A 19,982-nucleotide genomic window follows, 5' to 3' on the forward strand; every position below is an offset into this window, starting at 1 on the left:
TAGAATTAAATCTGACTCACTGATTCGTTTTGTCTGAAATAGGTTTCTCAAACCTACATTTGGATATTTCCACTAATCATGTGCTATTTTCTGTATTTTCAATCCCAAACACAATCTACTCTTTTCCTAGGGATTCCAGACTTGCTCACTGGCACATACACTGCTGCTCTCCCCCCTTTCCTCCATGCTATTTCTTTGAAAATCTATCATTCATTCATTTCAATTCTATGTGGAGCACCTTGCACCTCAAATTTCTGTAGTACAGTTGCACAGACAGCCTTCCCCCACAACTTGTAAATTATCAAGTGCTTCAGAACTAATTCTTTCTAGAGATTTATTTCCTTACCATGTCTCTCTGTCTGACCATTCTGAGTCTGTTCTTCATTTTTTTCCTTACTAGCACTTGTTCAGAGAAATGCATACCCATTAGTATGTTCACCTGTCAATAGCATCTGTCAGTAACACCTGACATACTTCAAGGATTCAGGAGGAAGTTTTCTCAGACAAAAATGACAGTCAAGGCACCCAGTTCAGACTGAGATTTAGTGCCAGGGTGAGATTTGCCATTAAATTCTACATTTTACTGTGTGTCTTTTGGAGTTTCCTTTGTCCTTTGCCTTCCTTCCAATTAAAATGAGAACCATTTTCACACAGAAGTGATTGTCCAAGTCTATTGATCATTTTTCTACCCAAAAGTAATTGATCAGTGCTCTAACAGGAATGTCATTGGCATTCATTTACAGCCTGCTTTGGTACAGCCAGCGTGTAAGAATGGAGTCATTCTATTCTTCATATAATGACTCTAGCAACCAAAATCCTAGCCCATGAGGTGATCTGAGCCCTCTTTTCTAGTAGTCCTGCTGTTTTTTACTCTCATGGTGTTCTCGCAACATGTGGCGTTTTTTTAAAAATTCTTGGTGGTGAGATAATGGCTCTCTTCCTTGGGAAGTCTATTCCAGAGCTTACCGCTCCTAAGATGGCACAATGATGGGAGCACATATAAACCAGCAGGATAAGACTGAGCAGATTAATCTGTTGGAAGTTGTTCCAATATTTATTATGTTTTCTTTCTTACCTGCTATCTAAATCCATTATTTGTTTGCTGGTGTTAAATTTTTAATTTTTTTCTTTTATCCCTTCACAAACATGGGTCAGTGTTATATCTTCCACTTAAATCATTTCATGGCAGACAAATTTAATTTAATAAATTGACTCTTTCCTTGAAAATCCCACAATAATCCCTGCTGCTTTTGGCACCACTCCACCAGCCTGTCTGTAGCTGATTGCAAATATAGGACCTGGAGCCGAATGCTGTGTGTGAGCAGTGATCCATGTGGTGGGGAGCAGTGGAACTCAGTTTGATGCCCTGGGAAGGCTGACCTGAAACAGAGACTGGACAGAGCTAGAGAATAAAATAGATATTTATTGAAAGGCCTTTAGGATACACCTTGGGCAGCACGAGAGCCTGACCAGGGCTACACCCAAGGTGGACTTTAAATGGTCACAAAATGGACAACCGGTCATGAGGTCTCACACTTTTATAAGTTTTGGTCCATTTGCATACTGGGGTTTAATTGTGCAGTTACAGCTTCAGGTTGTGAGGTCTCATCCTTCTTGTTTCTCTCTTCAGTCTACTGTTGTTTATGTCCTTGGGCCTGAAAGTTGTTCTTGTTGTCCCTGGTCTTCAGCAGGAAAAGGATTTATTTTATCTACCTGCTCTGTGAAGAAATCTTACTAACACTTAATATGAGGCTCAGAACTACACATGTAGGCAGCACAGAATCTGAAAAACAAGAAAACTAACACTTAAGGCATCGTTTCAAACAGACAGGTTGGTTGTTCTGAAGCTCAGAACCTTCCCGGCCTGTGTTGGTGGCTGATGTTATTTCAGATCCGTAGCTCTTGCCCTGCTGACTGACAGCTGCCTCCAGGTCCCTTCCTGCTTTGCTCCTTCATCCACACAGAAGGCCAGCCAGCCAAACTGTCTTTCCTCAGCCACAGCAGCATGCATCTTTCCAAGATGAGTTTTGTTTCCTCCATCTCTCCTTCCCCTGCCCTCACATTCCATGTGCCCAGTTTCTCTGTTCTTTCCATTTCTGCAATGCCCTTGCTCCGGTCCCTGTGCAGGCCCAGCGGCCCCAGGTGACCGGGGAGCGGTGCAGCCCGGCCGCCTCCCCTCTGCAGGAGCTGCACCCTCTGTGTTCTCTCTGTGTTCTCTCTGTGTTCTCTCTGTGTTCTCTCTGTGTTCTCTCTGTGTTCTCTCTGTGTTCTCTCTGCCGGTGCCGCTGCTCTCTGCGCTTTTCTCGCTGTGGCGCAGATCCCCGCCCAGAGCGCGCTTTGCTGGCTGAAGGCGCCTCTCCCCAAAGGAGAGAGCCTAAGGCACCTGTGCTGCTGGAATAGGTGCCTCTGGTAAGTGCCTAAAGCCGAGTGGGCCAAATCCCACTTAGCTGAAGTACACAGCATTTCCTTGCTGTTACACTATTAGATTGTGGTGAAGACTTTATCTGTGCCACTTTTAAAACATAATGAGTCTGTTCTCTCTTCCCCTCCAGGCACATGCTTTCCTCTCCCTCTAGAAACTTTGATTAGCAGAAAATTTGTTTATGGCTATTTCATTTCATTCTGTCTTCTCTGTCCAAGAAAAATTTGTCAGCATGATTTAGTGTGCCTGTAACTACTTCAACACCTTTTGCTGAATTCTCTCTGCACTGAGACACCCTTTCAGGGTGGTTCTTTAACCCCTGCATGTTGGCTGTCTCTGTAGCCTCAGCTGTGGATGGGCAGAACCTGATCTGGCTGACCCAGCTGTGCAATCCTGCCACCACTGTGGGTAGCAAGGATGGCAGAGTGCGGCTCTACACCAGCCCAAAGCTGCATGAAGGATCTTAGGATCTGGCATGCCTGCAAAATTAGTGGGCTTGTGTGGCAGCTGGGGAGCTCCAGGTATTTCCCAGATCTCTGACGAAGGGATTGAGAGCAGAGGGAGAGGAAAGGCTTGTGCGTATTCTCACTGGCTGTGCTTTTCTTCAGCAGAAAGAATGAGATTTTATTTTTGAGAAACTGAATTTATTAATTTTGTTAGAATTATTTCTTAGGCTATGTGATTGTTAACAGGCATTTCCTATTTTGTTTACTGTTAAAGAGTCTAACAAAGCCTCACTATCACAGAACCCACTTTGAGAAAATAAGTGTACCTAACTCCAAATCATCCACCATGGAGAGAAACAACTTCTTGTGTCTTGACTGAAGTTATTAGAGGTTTAGCTCTCAGTAATTTAAAGGTGGGCAGGAGCAAGTGCCTTAATTTCCAGAAATCCTATTACTTGTGTGAGATTCAAGGGAAATCTCCTCGTCCTCCTCCACCAAATACGTGGGAGCACAGATTACATTGCACTTGTTCCTGACCTACACAAATGAGTAGCCAAACAGAATTTGGCTGAGAATGCATTTCTGGAAAAGACTAATTTCTCTCTTTCCATTTTAGCATTACAATCAGCATTACTCTGGCAATTTGCGCGTTAGTTTGCCACTGAACAGTGGGAGAAATTCTGAGTGTTGAGGAGGCACTTTAAAATATTGGAGTAGAAAGATGCTAGCAAAACTGAGCAGCTAATTGCACTTTATGGAGTTTATTGTGCCTTCAAATAGTCATGTGTTACTGCCAATAAAAATAATGGGAACTAAGTGCATACACTGATGAAAGAATATACATGAATGGTTTATATTTCAGTCTATTGAAATAACAGATCTCTAATTTTCCTCATTGACTGAAAATAGGAGCTGTAATGATAAGATTTTTTTATATTAATACTTTGAGCACATCTGTGAATTTTATTTTCAAGCAAATGACCAGCAGAATGACAGCTTTTGCGTTTTAGTAACTGGCAATATTCTACTTTACATTTTTGCCTTAAAGATAGAATAAAATTGTAATTAACAATGTTTAACTGACCTAAACATTGCTGTAAAATGTGTACTATTCAATAAAATTGTGATACACTTGCTGCTTTTTTAAACCTTAAATTCTATTCTAAGAAATTTTGTGAGTATGGCTTTCTTAGAAAGTGTTTGAAAGATAAAACAGTTAAGAGTGCATGCAGGATGAAATATTTCAAACTCTTCTTTTCCAGAAGGAAATATGCTAATGCTTAATTGTTAAAAGTCGAAGAGTTCTAGTCGATAAGATGATAACATCAGGTTGTTACATGGTTCAAAGCATTTATTACATGTATTATTTTCCTAAGTGAACCCAACTTTTCCCCCTCTGTCTTCACTTATGATGTATATTAGCATAATTAACCAAAGAAGTAGACCACGTTTTATTGTGTAAAACATGCATGAAACAGAGTTGATAGTCATGTTACAATGAATCTGACTACATTTCATTATTCTTCAGAAGCAAATAAGCCAACTTGATTTCCCCATATCACAGAGTTGGTAGAGCATGATTCTTATTTTTTTTACAATATTATATAATATCAAAGTGTGTGATTATAATTTTGGGATATGGGGGTGGGGAGGGGGTCAGAGTCTTGATTAATATATGTTCCAGTGTAATGGAAAAGCTGAATTTGTTGCAGCCACACAGTAAAACACTTTGTTCTTCATTTAAGATTATTGTTTTCAATTAACAGAATGAAAAGTAGTACAGCTTTTCTTTTTGGTTCTAGTAAACTACAGTACCCTTTCCATCTCTTCGGGTCATTCTGTTTAAGATGAGAAAAATGTGGGAGAAGTTGTTAAGACAGATCATTACCAGGGAATCCTCAGCTGGTTTAAACTTGGAGATGAATAGAAGAGGATAAGTTTCTCATTCACAATTTTCCATACATTTTGTCTTTAAATTATTGTAGTTTTTTATCACAGTATATTTCTTTTTTTGAGCAGACTGTGGTTTTTTTTTCATCCTCCTTCATCTTTCAGATCCCTCAATCCCTCTACTCCGACAGACAGTGTTTAACATCATCTCCTGGCTTGTCAGAGGAACCATCCTTTCAACAGAAACTGTGGATGAGGCCATAATTCTGTGCCAGTTTTGTTGCCTGAGATAAACAGAGAAGGAAGTTACTCAAAGCTGAAATTGTGTATTTTATAAATATGCTTTGAGAACCAAGGTCCTCTGCAGCCTTTGCGCTTTGTTTTATCATTTGGAGCCACCTGCTGGCAGAGAATATAATTCTAGCAAAAAGAAAAAAGATTTTTTTAATTTGCTATTTGTGGGGCTGCTGTGATTGTGAGAAAGAGCAAAAATAAGAACTTTTTTCATGACCCTATCATTCTTCATATTTTTTTTACTTAAATATGATTTGCTCTCTGTCCACCTAGGCATGGACCCAATATCTGTACCATTAGAAGACAATACTGGAAAAGACACTGTGATCTGTGAGAGTAAAGTCTGTTCACACAGGTAAGTGAGAGCAGAGAGGTACTGAAGCTGAAAATCACTCCAGTGGCACTCAGGATGTGAACAGATGTGCACATAGACAGAAGTCCTTGAAAAAATCATGGAAAGCAATGAATGATTAGTGGACCCAGGAGAGTGGTCCTACTTAAATAAGCTGGCATGCCCAGCATGTCTGATAGAAAACAGTAAAAATTTTAAAAAATGAAGAAGGAGAGGAGGGACAGTACAATAAACTGACTTAGCCCTCACTTGAATGGGTGAGATTTTTTTTTAACTTGCGCCAAGCATGAGAAAAGGAGGTCTCCCCAGTTACCTCCAAATGCCAGCTGGGGATCTCAGCAGGACTTGAATTCAGTTTCCACATTTAATAGCGATAATGCTGGCAGCTTTACCCATTTCATACTGCATGGATTTAAATTGCTAGAATTTTCTGAAGTTATAAACAGCTTTCCATGTTTACAACCCTTTTTAATTTTGTTTTGACCATCCATGTTGTTCAGTGTCCCCTTAACAATCTTAACTGCCAGTATGTAAGTTAAATAACATTAATTCTGATCAAGAGACATACCCGTTCAATGAATATAGCATTATGAATAAATTTATTTCCTATCCATAAACTTAAGTGTTTATTCATCGTATTTTCTAAGAACTTCCCACAGTCTTATTAAGATTTCTGAGTGGCAGTGTATCAAGTGCCTTCCTAAAGTACATTTGCATTATCTACTATGTTTCTTTTCAATGAGTCTCTTGGTAAGTCCAACTAAAAGAGCCACTTAAAGATTTATGTCTTCCTTTCACCAAGGTATACTGATTCTTTGTAACCCTCTACATTTGCTTCTCTGAGTAACACATAAACAAACCAGCAGAAGACCTGGCAATTTCCCCATGGAGCCATGCAGAAAATTGTCTTCTCCTTATTTTCTACTAGCTATTCAGATGATAAAGAGGATCTTTTCCTCAGAAGTGTATTTTCCTCAGGTAGTGGAATCCACCCAAGAGTCATTTGTTTTAACCATCTGTCCCACTTCCCTTAGTGTTGACTCATCCCTAGCCTCCCCATGGTAAGCCTATCTATTACAGGCTGTAAAACAGCCTGAGTTATCTTTCTCTCTGTGTGCATAAAATTTGTTGCCATCCTGTTTATTGTAGCTTCTCTTTCATGTAACTGACTGTGTCATTTTTATTGTATCAAATTGGAAGTTTTCATTGAAAACTTTTAAAAGTTCTGAGGAGGAAGGAAAGGACTGAATGAATAAGAAACGGGATGTGAAAGAAAATTGCACATAGTGGACTGTGACTAGCAAATAAACAAGACGGGAAACAAGGCAGGATGAGTGAACAACATTGATGAGGCTCTGAAACTGCTCAGAGATCCAATAGCAATTGATGCCAGTTTCCAGTGTTTCAGCAGAGGAGCCCCCAGGGCCGAAAATAATGAGAAAAGCAGTGCTTCGCAAGAGGACAGGAGGTGACTTGTGGTCTAGGGTCTTTTCTGCAAGGTGTCTAAGGTGAACAGTGGGACCAAAAGTCTTTCTTAAAAAGCTTTTATTTGAAAGAAATGCCTAGTGAATGTATTTTCTATTTATTAATTCTGTGCTCTGATGCTGTTATTTCTTCCAGTTCTGTTGGCTTTCTCTGAATTTAGACTGAGATGACTGAGAAAAGTACATGATGTAGAATCTGCAAGCAGTCATGTGAGGAAGTTTAATTTCGCAGCAGCTGCGGAAGTTTAATGAGCCCAGTTTCCCTTCTGGAGCAATTCATCAGCGTTAGCCTTCATCCCATCAGGGGCTGTCCATCAGCATGTGCTGCTCACATCAGAGGGACATGGCTTTCTGGTACAGTGTCTAACAGTGGACAGATGAAAGTAGAAGCTAATGTTGATAGGACTGATGTTGTAGAAGACCCTAAATGCTCAAGGTTGCTGCTCTACTGAAATAAGCAGCCTCCTCTTTGACAGGTTGCAACATCAAAGAGATCAAGGGAAGCGTAGCAGTGGTAGAAGACAAAAGTGTAGTTAAGAACAAGGTGAACTGAGCCCGTTGTATTACATCCCGTGGGATCAATATTCAGACTTCATCTGTCGTTGTTTCTTGTTCTGTAAATTACCCTGCTAGAGGGACCAGTTGTAATGCACTGAAGCTAAATGACATAATAGAAAGATGAGTGGGAAACTCAAGGCAAACAGCAAGTGAAATCAGAGAGAAATAGGCTCTCCTTTATAAATTGCCTGACATGTGCCAAATGAAATGTAATGCTGACAGATGTAAAGGTATACTCCACAAAAATAAACACAAGCAGAAAACAAGTGAAATTGAGCTGCAACAGAATGACTTTGACTAAGACCTTGAAGAGATGATAGTACTTGCTCAGAAAATGGTCTAACAATAAGGGAAAGCAATTTGAAAACACTGGAGTCTTAGAATACAGAAACTACACAGTGACATTTGATGAAATACCAAGAATGGTACATATATATATATATATATATATATATATATATGGTGAATCTTTAACTCAGCTGCTGTGGCTCAAAACAATAAGTGTATAAAAAGAAGGCAAAATCTTCTTACTCATTTATACTGTATTAATATTCAACAGGCGGCCAGAGGCAATTGGCTCAGGAGAGATTTTAAACACTCCTAGCACCTCTGTGAACGTGGAAAAAAACACTGGACGAATTTATTTCACCTGCACTGTTATCATGGGAGATTCATATGTTCTCATTAACAGCCTTCTCCTTAACACAGTGGCAGGCAGGGGCACAGTTCAGACAGAAATCTCATGTGGACACTCACCTTTTGGCTTCTTTCTTGACACAGTGCCTGCATCTCATACCAGAACACCATTGCAGTTCTAGGGCATCACTGGCTAGATGCAGCTGTGGTTGACGTCTGTTCACCCTGAGTGGGGAAAGGGATGCAGAGCTGCACCATGATTCAAAATTCAGAACAAGCGCTGAAGAGATGCCTGATCCATGCAGGATTATAAAACCTCCTTGGTTTCACTTCTGCTGGCTTTGTACCTGTGTCATTCAGCTGAACCCTACAGAGCATTTTGTAAAGCCAAGCCACTTCCTCTCAATCCTGGGGTTTAGCACCTTTTGCTGGGAGCCGCTCTTTTCCTGTTTCACAAAGCAGATAGTTTCCATGCAGATCAACTTCTTTGGCAGGATGTGACATCAAGGTGAGCATAGGAACACGACTACTTCAGTTTCCTTGCTACAGGAATCCTCCCTAGATCAGCATAAGAATTCACATTCTTCTTACATTTAAAGTTAGGTATCAGTCAAATCTCTTTATGTAGTCAATAGACAGTTGAACATTCCCACAGTGAATCATCCCATCCTGAGGTCTAATATAGATGGGAACTACTTGCTTCTTTCCATTTTCTGTGAGTGAAACCCAGACGACTGATTTAAACTACATGTCTGGATTCTGGAAGATTGACATTAAGTTTACTCAGGGCTGGAGAATTTAATGTCAAACAGGATCAATTTCCAGTGGTCTGATCTGTGGCCCTCTTGGATTGAGAGAGGTGATTTTGACATCCCTCTAGGAAAGATTAGATCAAAGTAAAAAAGGCAATTCTTTTGCCCACTTGCATAACTCACTAGACATTTTACAGGTAATGGAAATCATCTTTAGAGAGATACTTGACCTCTGTTAGTGGAGCTGTGTTTTAATGTTAAATGTCTGTACTAACATGAATTAAATTAGAGAAGTAACATCATTGTACCTGATGGGATCATTAAAAATTACACACAGCAGAGCAATCTTAAATTGAACTCAGATCATTCTTCTCTGTTTTTAGTAAACAGTACAGACCAAAGTGTGACTATTTCATAGTACTGTATTTTAATATTGTTATATGGGCAACCACTTATTGTACTTCGGACTCAATGTGTTCAGTGTTATGATTAATCCTTTATTCCACGGTAATTTTCTAAACTAAATTAGCTCTTGTGAAGGTCGACTTCAAGAGGAACAGAGTAAAGCTGAGGAAATGTGGAGTTAGAGTCATGCACAGCTTCACATCAGACATTCATCAGACAATATGGATTCTGTACTTTGTATTGAAGGAAGCCAAATAAACATCTTCACAATTTGACTTCTGTTTTGCAAATTAATGTTTGGGCAATCAAATTTAGACTTCCTCTCTTCTTGTAATAGGGTAAAAACGTATGACTGTGGAGAAAGAATTGCTGCCTGGCTCTCTACATTTCTTGGTAGTTCATGTCGCTTGATAAGACAAAGTTCAGACGTGAAAAACAAGTCACATCAGAAAAATACAAAAGGTATGTTGTTATCCTTAAAAATACTTGTGATTCCTCATGCAAACACCAGGCTCATGGGCTTCACATATAGGTACCCTGATAAAGGGTGAAAAAGTTATCCAGTATTGATCTAGTTGTTATGTTTATACCCAAATTGACTTTTTGCTACCCTTCTACTTGTTAGATTTGGTGAAAATATACAGATGCACCAGTATGGGGGGGAAGTTATCATCATGACCATGATTTTGTCTGGAAACTCAAAGACCATTCGGAAAAATGATCATGAGAAATCTAAGAATCAAAGAATTTATTCAGAGCCTGAATTTCATTATAGGAATAATTGAAAGAGCACTGAAATTGAAAGAGCACTGAAAATGCATAGATATTGCTCTTGTAAACTATTTTACAAATTTGGTAAAATATCAACTCTACCTCAGTTTCTAACTGCATTGCATCATTATCATTTGAAGGTTTGAGGGCATCTTTGGAATATTTCCTCAGTGCCTGGGACCACATGAATAAACTAGTAATGAGAATGAGTAAGAGGTCAAAGGAAAGATGAGGTGAAATCAGTAATTTTTATGATCATTTTAGAATCTTGGATTGATTTTTTTAGGCCTGTCTTCTGCTACAAACATCTCACTCTCTCTTGTGAATGAAGCACAATACCTCCTGATAAATGTAGCAAGCATTCTGGAGCTGAAAGAACACATTTCTGCAAGGTAAGATGCTTCTGTCTGCAAATGCCTCTCAGTGATCTTGGATTCCAGAATCTCGCCATAAGATGCCAATATATGTGATTTATGTAGAGATTTAGAGATAGTTACTTTTCAACATTCAAAAAATATATGGCTACTAAACTGCTATAATTACTAATTATTTTATGATTTCTGAAAATTTAGATTAAATGCATGAGCATCAACTGTCTACTAATCATCTTTAAGAAAGTTTAAATGAATTTTTTGTCAAATGATTTGGTGGAAAGATATTATTGAGAAAAAACCAACTTCTATTTGTCAGAAGAACAAGGATAAATAGGTTTTCTCAATGTAAATTGTCTGACAAGTAAAAATATAAAGTCTTCCTACTGGCTGAACTATTTCCTCCCCCTGGGAATTATTAACATTTAGAGTAAATATGCACGGCAGAAATACTTTAAAAGTACTTTCATGACTGGAATAGTTTTATTTCTTAATTTAATTTGGCTTTACTTATACAAATTGGGAGATAGAATCAGCAAATGAAACACTGAGTCAGTGCATAGTTCAAAGATAACAAACCCATTACCAACTAAATTTTCAAATACTGGCTATAGGAAATTTTTGTTTCTTGAATATAGCTAGGAAAGGTTCAAATTCCATGAAAAGTCTTCCCTCAAGGCCTCCATTAGGTCTTGCATAATGCATCCCACACCCCCAGCATTTTTCTCTGAGCCCTCTTTTCCTGTCTCAAAACTTCTCTCTTGCTTCTTCCTGGAGTCATCTTCTCTCCTCTTAATCACCCACCAAACACATCCCCTGCATTGAAAGTTCCTGCTTTGAGTAAAGGATAAATATATATATATGTATCTGCAGGGGGGATATGTATATAGCTTCAGGATTAAAACCACTGACTGAATGAAGCATCACTAAGTCCACTGGAGCTGGCATTGTCTGAGGATTTTCCCTCTTTAGGGGAAAACAGTTGGGCAATTTTAGAATATCATGGGAAATATGTGTAGAAGAGGTTTGAATCAGTCCATCTCTCAGTGACAATTAATGCCTTTGCTGTGAGGCTTGACTGGATGGGTTACATCTCCTTGGGAGGGCACTTGTTGCAGACATCCTTTACTCAGGATGGGTGTTTGCTATGACAAGACTCAGGGAGGAACCTTCCAGATATGAGATTTGAGTGCAAAGATGAGGAGTAAGAAGCAGCAAGTGAGGACAAAGGAGAACAAGAAACTTCAGTAAAACATTCAGCATCAGATGATACACTGATTTTACACCTAGTATCTTCCAGCACAGCTAGGCTTGTAATCTCCCTTTCCTCAAAGGAAACTCCAGATGTGACCTGCAATGCTGGCTGAGAAGTATCTTGCTTCCCCCTCTGCAGTGTGAGTTGGAAGCATCCTCTCTTCCACATGTTTTTCCATGCAGTGCCTTCTCCAGGTGTTGGAGAAATAAAATCAGATATACAGCAACCTCATTCTGCACTGTTACTAAATCATGGTGTATGAACTTTCCAGATATTGAACTATCCAATGTACTTTCAAGAACTGCACTTATGGCTTTTTGTTAAATATTCGAGGGGTTTTAGATTTATTTAGCTTCTTGGCATGTGGGCTTGTTTTTGCTTAATGGAAACCTGCTAAGTTTTACAAAACAATTTCAATTTTCAAGTTTTCATAATTTCACTTTGTATCTTCCATAAGTAAATACTAGTCTTCCAGTTTGCATTTGGCTCTTGAGAGGTGATCTAAAACAGAAACAGCAATTAAGTTAAAAATTAGAATGTAGTGTACAGTTGGAGGGATATCTGTAACTGCAGACATTTGTCTCTCTGGTGTTTCCATTACAGGTCACCTCCATGAAAATCTCTATGGCCTGGGCTAATGCTCAAATGCTCCTGTTAGAAATGTAACCCTGAGGATATAAATATTAGTTTTCAGGTTTGCCTGTTAAATATAGCTAATGCATTTTTTATCACAGAGCCCACTGCTGTGAAAATCCAAAGCACCTAGGCTGACTTTGGCACATTACACTGATGTTCAAAACAGGTCCATATTGGGATTTGCAGGATGAAGGTACCTGCCATTCCATCCAACCAATGCATGTTTTGTGGGAGGAGAAGTAATAGAAATTTACTCAGATACATATTGCCAAGTAATTATAAGCATTTCTGAGGGCTGGGGGCGCTGCAAGAGAGGTGAGGTATTCTGGACGTGAGCCTGAGCACGTTGAAGGTGGGGCAGGGGCATTGCAGTCTTTGAGTTCAGCAGCAAGGGGTAGTTTAGTAGAAGCTTGAAGGGGTTTTTTAGCAGCTCTCTCAGGTCACTGCAGGCCCAGTGCTGAGGTTACTGGGGCTTTTGATGGCCCCACCAGTACAAACTGGGGTGGCAGGCACTTAGATTTTGAAAACACATTCAAAACTAGAGACTCCACAGCAGCCAAGCTCCAAGAGCCCACAGCAAAGCTGGGGAGCACAGCAGCATAATTGAATGTGTTCACAAGTAGCTGCTATTTTCCTCTTTGTTTGTAAGAGCACTGGCATAATCTAGTAGTCCTGTTGGCTCCCAGCTCCTGCATTCATTACAAACTGTGTCTCAGCCATGGGATTACCTGTGGGATCTTGAGGGAAAGCCTGTAACCTTGCAGCTTCCCATCCCACCTTCTACCCTCAGGCTGCTGGAACCCTTGTGAACACAGGGGCTTGATGGAGCTGGGCTCCTGTGGTTTGACTGAAAGTCTGCACAGGCAGTTTATACTTATGCACTTCTGTCTGCTAGAGAACATCATCCAGACTGTTTTAAATAAAACCAGGCTCTTTTTTTTTTTACCTAACAGGCCTCCTCTGCCGAGACTGCTTGATGCAAAGTTTTCCCTGTACTTTGATTTTGCATGTTTTTCTCTAAATAAAATACATTTTAAATTGTGCTTACTTTTTTCTTTTTTTTTTTTTTTTTTCCTGGTACTGTTCAAGTCCTCTTTTAGAAGAAGAGTGAAGAATGACAATTTGAAGATGCTGCAAAATTTCTGATATTTGTATGCAGTCTGCTGCTCTTTCTGTCTCATATACATTCTCCACACTGACACAAATCTACACTCTGGCAGCTCAAATGCCTGTAAAGAGGGGGAGATATCACCACACAAAGATTAATTTTTTTAAAAACACCTATCGTTTGGTGCAATCTGCCGCCTCCCAAAGGCAAATAATAATAATATGAGGGATATATTCTCCCATAAAATTATTTTACTGGCCTTTTTTACCTTCAGCAACTGCTGGTTTTGTCCCTTCTGACATTGCAGCATGTGCAGAATAAAATTTTATTTGCTTTGGTTCTAGAAGCTTCTCTTTCTACAATATTTAACAAGTCAAATGATTACTAACTGAAAAGATCTTTTTACTTGTTACCATTAGCCTTACATATGATAACAAATTGGGAATTTTCTCATATGCATGGTTCACAATCACCTATCTACATGTTGCCGTACTTACAGTTCCAGGTTACACCTCTGAAGAAGCCACCTGGAGGATTACATGTAATGACTGAGGGGTTACAAAGCATTTGTAACCACTGTTGTGCCATTTCCATAGCCTTTGTAATAAAACTTGGTCCAGGTTATTCTGGAGAAGCGCTTGCTAATCACAGGAGCCACCAGATTCTTACAGCACAAACATTTAATACAAACTTAGTTAATAATTTTATCTTTTCTTTTGCTCTGTCAACTCTGTGAGACAGATTGAAGGAGCCATTGGAAATAGAGGAATTGATCCGACGTTTCCGTGCCAACATTGTCATCAGTGCACCAGAGTCCTTTGAGGAGGAAGAGTGGGCTGAGATTTCAATAGGTGCTCTGCAATTCCAGGTACGACCTTTTCTCTCTTGTCCATGCCCCAGTGTATCACAAAGCACTTTGATTCCTGGATATAAATCAATTTTTGCAAGGCTTTGACTAGAAACATGGGCAGCAGGCTTTGTGCAGGTGAAATTTCTAAAGTGTGTTTAAAAAAAAAAAGTGATGTGTACTGTGACAAACATACTTCAATATATTTAAGAGGTTTTACCATATTTCTCCACACTTCTGTTGAATGTCATAATTCATAGTGTTTCTTATCTTTATCTATCTGAACTGAATAATAATCAGGTTTTTTGAGGCAGAGTTGACAGCAGATATTTAGCCAGCACATCAGCAGAGAATACCTGTTGCTGTTAAGCACAGTAGTCCAAATGTAACCTCACATTACTGCAAATCAAGGAACTGATTACCAAAAACTAGACATGAATTCAAGTGAACACTCACGGTCTATTGCCCTCTGTTGTATACATCTTATCCTAGGCTTCACTCAAGGAATGTTTCTATTTCAAGCTTGGAAGGGTTTTTTGGTATGTTGTGCTTCATATCAAAGCTAACAACATAATGTCCTCTGTACTGTGAGGAGAATGCTGAAGAGTCGGGCCTTGTTTGTAAATACATTCTTTCAAGGAAAAACTCTTAATAAAAAATCTGTAAAAGCTACACATGACACCTAAGGGAATGATGCACACGTATATTAAATGTTCTGCTCATTTTGTCTGGCCAGGAGTTATGAAATATGTATTTGAAGATGCTTTGCCTAGGATGAGAAAGTGGCTTATTCATTGTTTTCTTAGAGATTATAATTTAGGTATGAATGATAGGAGTACTGAGGTCAAATCTAGAAGATATGATACGCATCTCTCCTTTTTTCTCTGGTCAGCATGCTGTAGGAAACTTTTTCAGCAAGGGTGGAAAATAATTGCTTTTGTGCTCTCATCTTATGTGTGCTTTGATCAGTAAGCTGCAATATGAGTTAGAGAAAATTGAGGAAAATTTCCTATAAGTAAGAAATGAGGAACACAAAGGACAAAATCCATGGTGTGTAGCTTGTTGGAGGCTGGAGTTACACTGGGGAGTCCAACAGAGGATCCTGTTGATAAGTTACAAAATGAAAAGCATTCCTATTTCTGGCATTGATATACTTTAGGAATACAAGGCAAAAATAGAAAGGCTTATGCAACTTGCATTGCCTTTTCCCATCTCTCCTAGGTCCTTTTTCAGATACTGATGTAGTAACGGTAGAAATTATGTTATTGCTTCTTTATGCCACAAAAATGGTAGAAGCTGTTGAACAAAGTAAAGAAGGGGGAAAAAATACTTCTCTGTCTTCTTGTTCTTTTAATAAAAAAATAGAGCTGTAGAAAATTATTTTATAAAAGAGCTGATGTTTGGTGTTGATGATTATGCTGAAGAGTTATACAAGCAATCTAGATGCATCTCAAAGACCTGAAATATCACTTCAGAGCAGCACAAAATGTTTGAAGTGTACAGTTTAATTATTTGCCCTATTTGAAATTTATGGGACATTTTACAAAAGTAGAATGTGTATACTGGGATACTGAAAGATGTAATTTCTGTAATCTACAGCTTTGCTAAAGTTAGGGATGCAGTATTACGTGAAAGTGCAGTATCTCATCCTTCTACATTTTAAAGCTCTAGAAGAAATTCATTGCAGGGTTGTTGTTTTGGGGTTTTTTTCCCTAAAATCATATTTTTAGCTCAAACAACAATTAAGTTTAAAAAGAATTACATATGATGTTAATATCATGTGTAAAAGATGATAGGGGATGAATTATTTCTTCTGATTAGGTAAACTTGTATATTTAAATATTTTACATTCTGAGTATCTAAAAGTGCCATGCATATAAGAAATATACTGCGCGTTTCAGCTACACTAAAACAGTCCCAAGAAAATCCTCCTTGGGTTGAATCCTGAGGCATTGGCTTGGTTTTGTATTCAGCTCTTTGGGCAAGCAGCCCTGCTAACCCATAGAAGAAGTGAAGCCATCAGGAAATACAAATATTTAAATACCTGGTATTTCTCAGGTTCTGTCTCTGAGAAAGTTTTCCTTAAGAGAAGAAAAAAGTTAATTAAAAATTCAGTGAGACTTTTGCAAGTAGACCTACTACATTAGATGAACAGACTTGACCTTTTACATAATGAAAGCTTGAAAAACCACAGGAGAAGTATGCAGAAGGTATGTGTTTAAGATATTGTGATGGTCAGAAGCTTGTACTGTTCAATCCAGTACTGCTTTGATAAACAGCCATGAACTTTCTTTAACTAAAATTTCAGGTTGTGGGTCCATGTAGCAGATGTCAAATAATCTGCATTGATCAACAGTCTGGGGAACGAAACAAAGAAGTTCTGCAGTCCCTGTCTGCAGCCAGAGGTAGAAAGGTCAGTACAGTGCTTCAAAATAGCTGTAATGAAAGATATAGTGACTTTATTGCATGGGCAGTGAAATATCTGCTGAGAGTACATTCACAGTTAAATTGTTACCATTTGGATTTTTCTGTAAAAAGAAGATGCACTTACAACCCAGGTATGGCATGGTTTATTTCTATAAAATGCTCAATACTTTTTCTATTCGGAAATAGACTATTAATATACATTAGTTTTAACTGTGCTCGCTTTTCTTCAGTGTGTACTTCTTTACAGTGTGCTTATTTTGGTCTTAAAAACATGAGCTGATGCACTGATGTCTTTTAAGAAAAGAATTACGCTGAAGAATCAGAAAGTGTTTGAACTTATACAGTTGGCATGTAAGACCAAACTTTACCTTTCTTACCCTGAGAAATTACTTAGCATGAAAAACAGAGCGGATGTGAATATAGCCAAAGTGGAGCATAATTGCTTAAGAAAGTAAGCAGAAAGTAACTGTGAAATACAGGTGATTGTTTGAGGGCCTGCTTCCTAAGGTTGCATTGCTTCTTGGAATTGACAGCACTCAGATGATGGCTAGACAGTTCGGCATCCCAAAAGCTCCACAAATCTCCTCATACGTATTTATTTAGCTGAAAATCCTTATTCAAAATTCATTGCTTCCTGTTGGTTAAGCTTCTGTTGTTAGAGTGTCTCAGGCAGTCAGGGCTTGGGAGCCTTGCCAGTACCCGCCAAACACCAGAGACGGGCACCGCACCGGCACAGAGCAAGAACAAATAGGCTGAAAATCATTCAACCAGACAATGCACAAACAAGTTACAAATACTGCATTCTATGTTTGGACAAAAAAAAAACCCTAATAAATTGATTCGTCTCAGTGACTCATTAAGCAAACAAAGGGCTTTCTTTTCGTTGGCTGTTATCCTTGGTGAATAGCTCCTCTGGCTCCAGCCGGGTGCAGTGAGCTGGGGAGAGGCGCAGGCAGGGCCGGCTGTCGAGGCACAGCTTCCCGCTGACCTGAGCTGACTTAGGCTTGCACAGCAGGCTCTGCTCCAGGTCACCACTGTACATGGGCCTGTGTGAGATGAGCTCTTGGCCACGGTGGGTAGCCTGAGGACAGGGGCCCTTTCTGAGTAATGGTGAGCCACAGCTGCAGCATCTGGGACACTTCAGAGCACATTTGAGCATTTGGGACACTTCAGAGCACATTTGGGCACTCGGGATAGGGATGCTTCTCACTGCCACATGAGGTGTAGTATGCAGAGGACTTTTTCTGTCCATGTGGGTTTTACTGGATTATTACTTGAAACCTCTGTAGAGAGAAGGCACTCTGTACTCAGCGAGAAAATGGCAACAAAACCTTAGTCAGGATGCAGATTCTCAGGAGAGGCAAAGCATCTTCTGCATGTTTCCCACAGCAAAGAGGAGCTCTTCTTTCATTCTGATTAACTCAACAATGAAGAGGTTTTCTTGATGCACTGCTAGAACCAAGTGGCTCATTCAAACAGGACTAAGGCAAGGAGAGCAATCCAGCCCCTGGAGAAGAAGCTGGTGCCTGATGAAAGCCGCACGGCAAGGCGAGGCAGGCGCTGCTGATCAGCGCAGTGGAGTGCTCTCTCCTCCTCAGCTGTGCCAATATTCACACTGCAAAGACACAGGCTTTCACCTTTCTTTGTTTTTTCCCAGCCTTCAGCGCTGCTGGCAGCTGGGGTCTTGTGAGCAGACCCTGCTCTGCGTAAGGGTGAGTCCTCTGGCTTAGCTGACAATTGAACGGGAGAGTTTGAGCTGGTAGCTTTGCCTGGTGTGGTCTGAGAAGACCTCTGAGCCCATCCCTCCTCCCAGTGACCTCTGTGGTGATGGGCACCAGCTGGTTATCAGTGAGCAGCACCCAGGAAGGACTATGGCATTTTTAGTGTGCTCGGCAGACCTAACAGAGGACAGTGATCCAAACCTTTCACGGCTCACAGTGGGAAGAAAGAACATCGAGTTCATGTGACTGTGTAAAATCACAGAGCTATGGTGATTCATGTCTCTACCTTTGGTGATTCATATCTCTACCATGTGCTTTTCTGCTAAGAAGTCATCAAATAGACTTCATTTTCTTCTTTTTAATCAGATTCAGTGAAGGAATTCAGCAGTGTTTGCTTCCATTTGTCAATAATCTAATTCAAACTACAAAAAAAACTATTGCAGAAAAATAAGATTTAAGATAATTTCCCAGGTTTTTGGAAAGCTGCTGTAGCAAGTTGATTGCCAAAACATTAAAGATACTGCACATAGAAAAGAGAGCCAGATGTCAATATTTTCCATTTTATTTTTTCCAAGAACACCAACCTGAAAAATTGCATTGAAATTTATCAAACAAGTAGCCCAAATAGCACTGCCAATGAACTTCAATAATGAGCTAAATCATGTAAGTCTTGTAAGAGGTGGTTCGATAGTTATTTCCAAAATCCTGTTTATCTCCATTCCTTTGAGACTCTGAGAACCTGGTACTTCAAATTGAAAGATGGAGCCTTTGCATACATGGATTGCAGCTGAAAATCAGAACCAGCTACTGTAACTAGCCACACAAGCAATTTGCATCTTTCCGGATAAATGCAAATCATGGTGCTGAAGCCTTGCCAGCTACTTTTTATGAAGCCTTTCATGTCATTGCTTGACATAAAATGTAAACACCTCTATAAAGTGAACTTGCGCTCTGCTTTCTGAAGAAACACTCATAAGGGATTCCTTCTGTAATTTTTGACTGGAAAGGAAAGATGAGCCCTCCTTGTGTGACAGAGTGCTCTCTGTTACTGCAGGAGATTAGGAAAGACTAGATAACTCCATTAAGCAAATGGCCACATGCTGTTTCACATGCCTCACCACCTGATGCAAAACACACATGGGTGGAAAAGGGAGAACACAGAATTCCTGCCTCTCTTTGGTGTTTTGCAGATGCTGTTTAGCGCTAATGATAGCGGAAGCCCTGTGGGTAGATTTGCAGCAGTGCTATAAGCTGGGACTTGCTGTCAAGCTAGCAAAGGGAATTATTGCATTAGCAGCCTGCCCTGGTCTAAATGTATGGATAGCAGCACATCAAGGGAAATCCATTATGTTTGCACATGCCTTCATACTCTAAAAGGCTTGTGTTTTTTCCTGAGGGCTGTTGATCCTTCTTTCTGAATCTCATTGTGCCTTGGGAGAGCTCCTTTTCCTGCAGAATTAGATGCCATGCCTTTGGATTGCTTACTGAAATGTTAGCAAGGATAGCAAATGACCTCTCCTATCTGATGTATCATTATCATTATTTTCATGGTAACGCAAGGCTTTGCACCATACAATGCTGTTCATTCAAATATCTGGAACATTTGA

General features: G+C 39.6%; 1 protein-coding gene across 2 annotated transcripts in view; it reads left to right on the plus strand.

Moving 5' to 3' along the window:
• Nucleotides 1-19,982, plus strand: part of MOCOS (molybdenum cofactor sulfurase) — a 208,038-nt gene that overhangs the window by 180,700 nt on the left and 7,356 nt on the right. For both annotated transcript variants that reach the window (XM_063398852.1, XM_063398842.1), the window contains exons 10-14: nt 5,326-5,407; nt 9,577-9,701; nt 10,297-10,402; nt 14,122-14,248; nt 16,536-16,640. In XM_063398852.1, coding sequence (XP_063254922.1) covers nt 5,326-5,407; nt 9,577-9,701; nt 10,297-10,402; nt 14,122-14,248; nt 16,536-16,640 — 545 coding nt within the window. The remainder of the gene's footprint in view (nt 1-5,325; nt 5,408-9,576; nt 9,702-10,296; nt 10,403-14,121; nt 14,249-16,535; nt 16,641-19,982) is intronic.

Source organism: Prinia subflava, chromosome 1 (assembly GCF_021018805.1).
Source record: "Prinia subflava isolate CZ2003 ecotype Zambia chromosome 1, Cam_Psub_1.2, whole genome shotgun sequence".
In the NCBI taxonomy this organism is placed as follows: domain Eukaryota; kingdom Metazoa; phylum Chordata; class Aves; order Passeriformes; family Cisticolidae; genus Prinia; species Prinia subflava.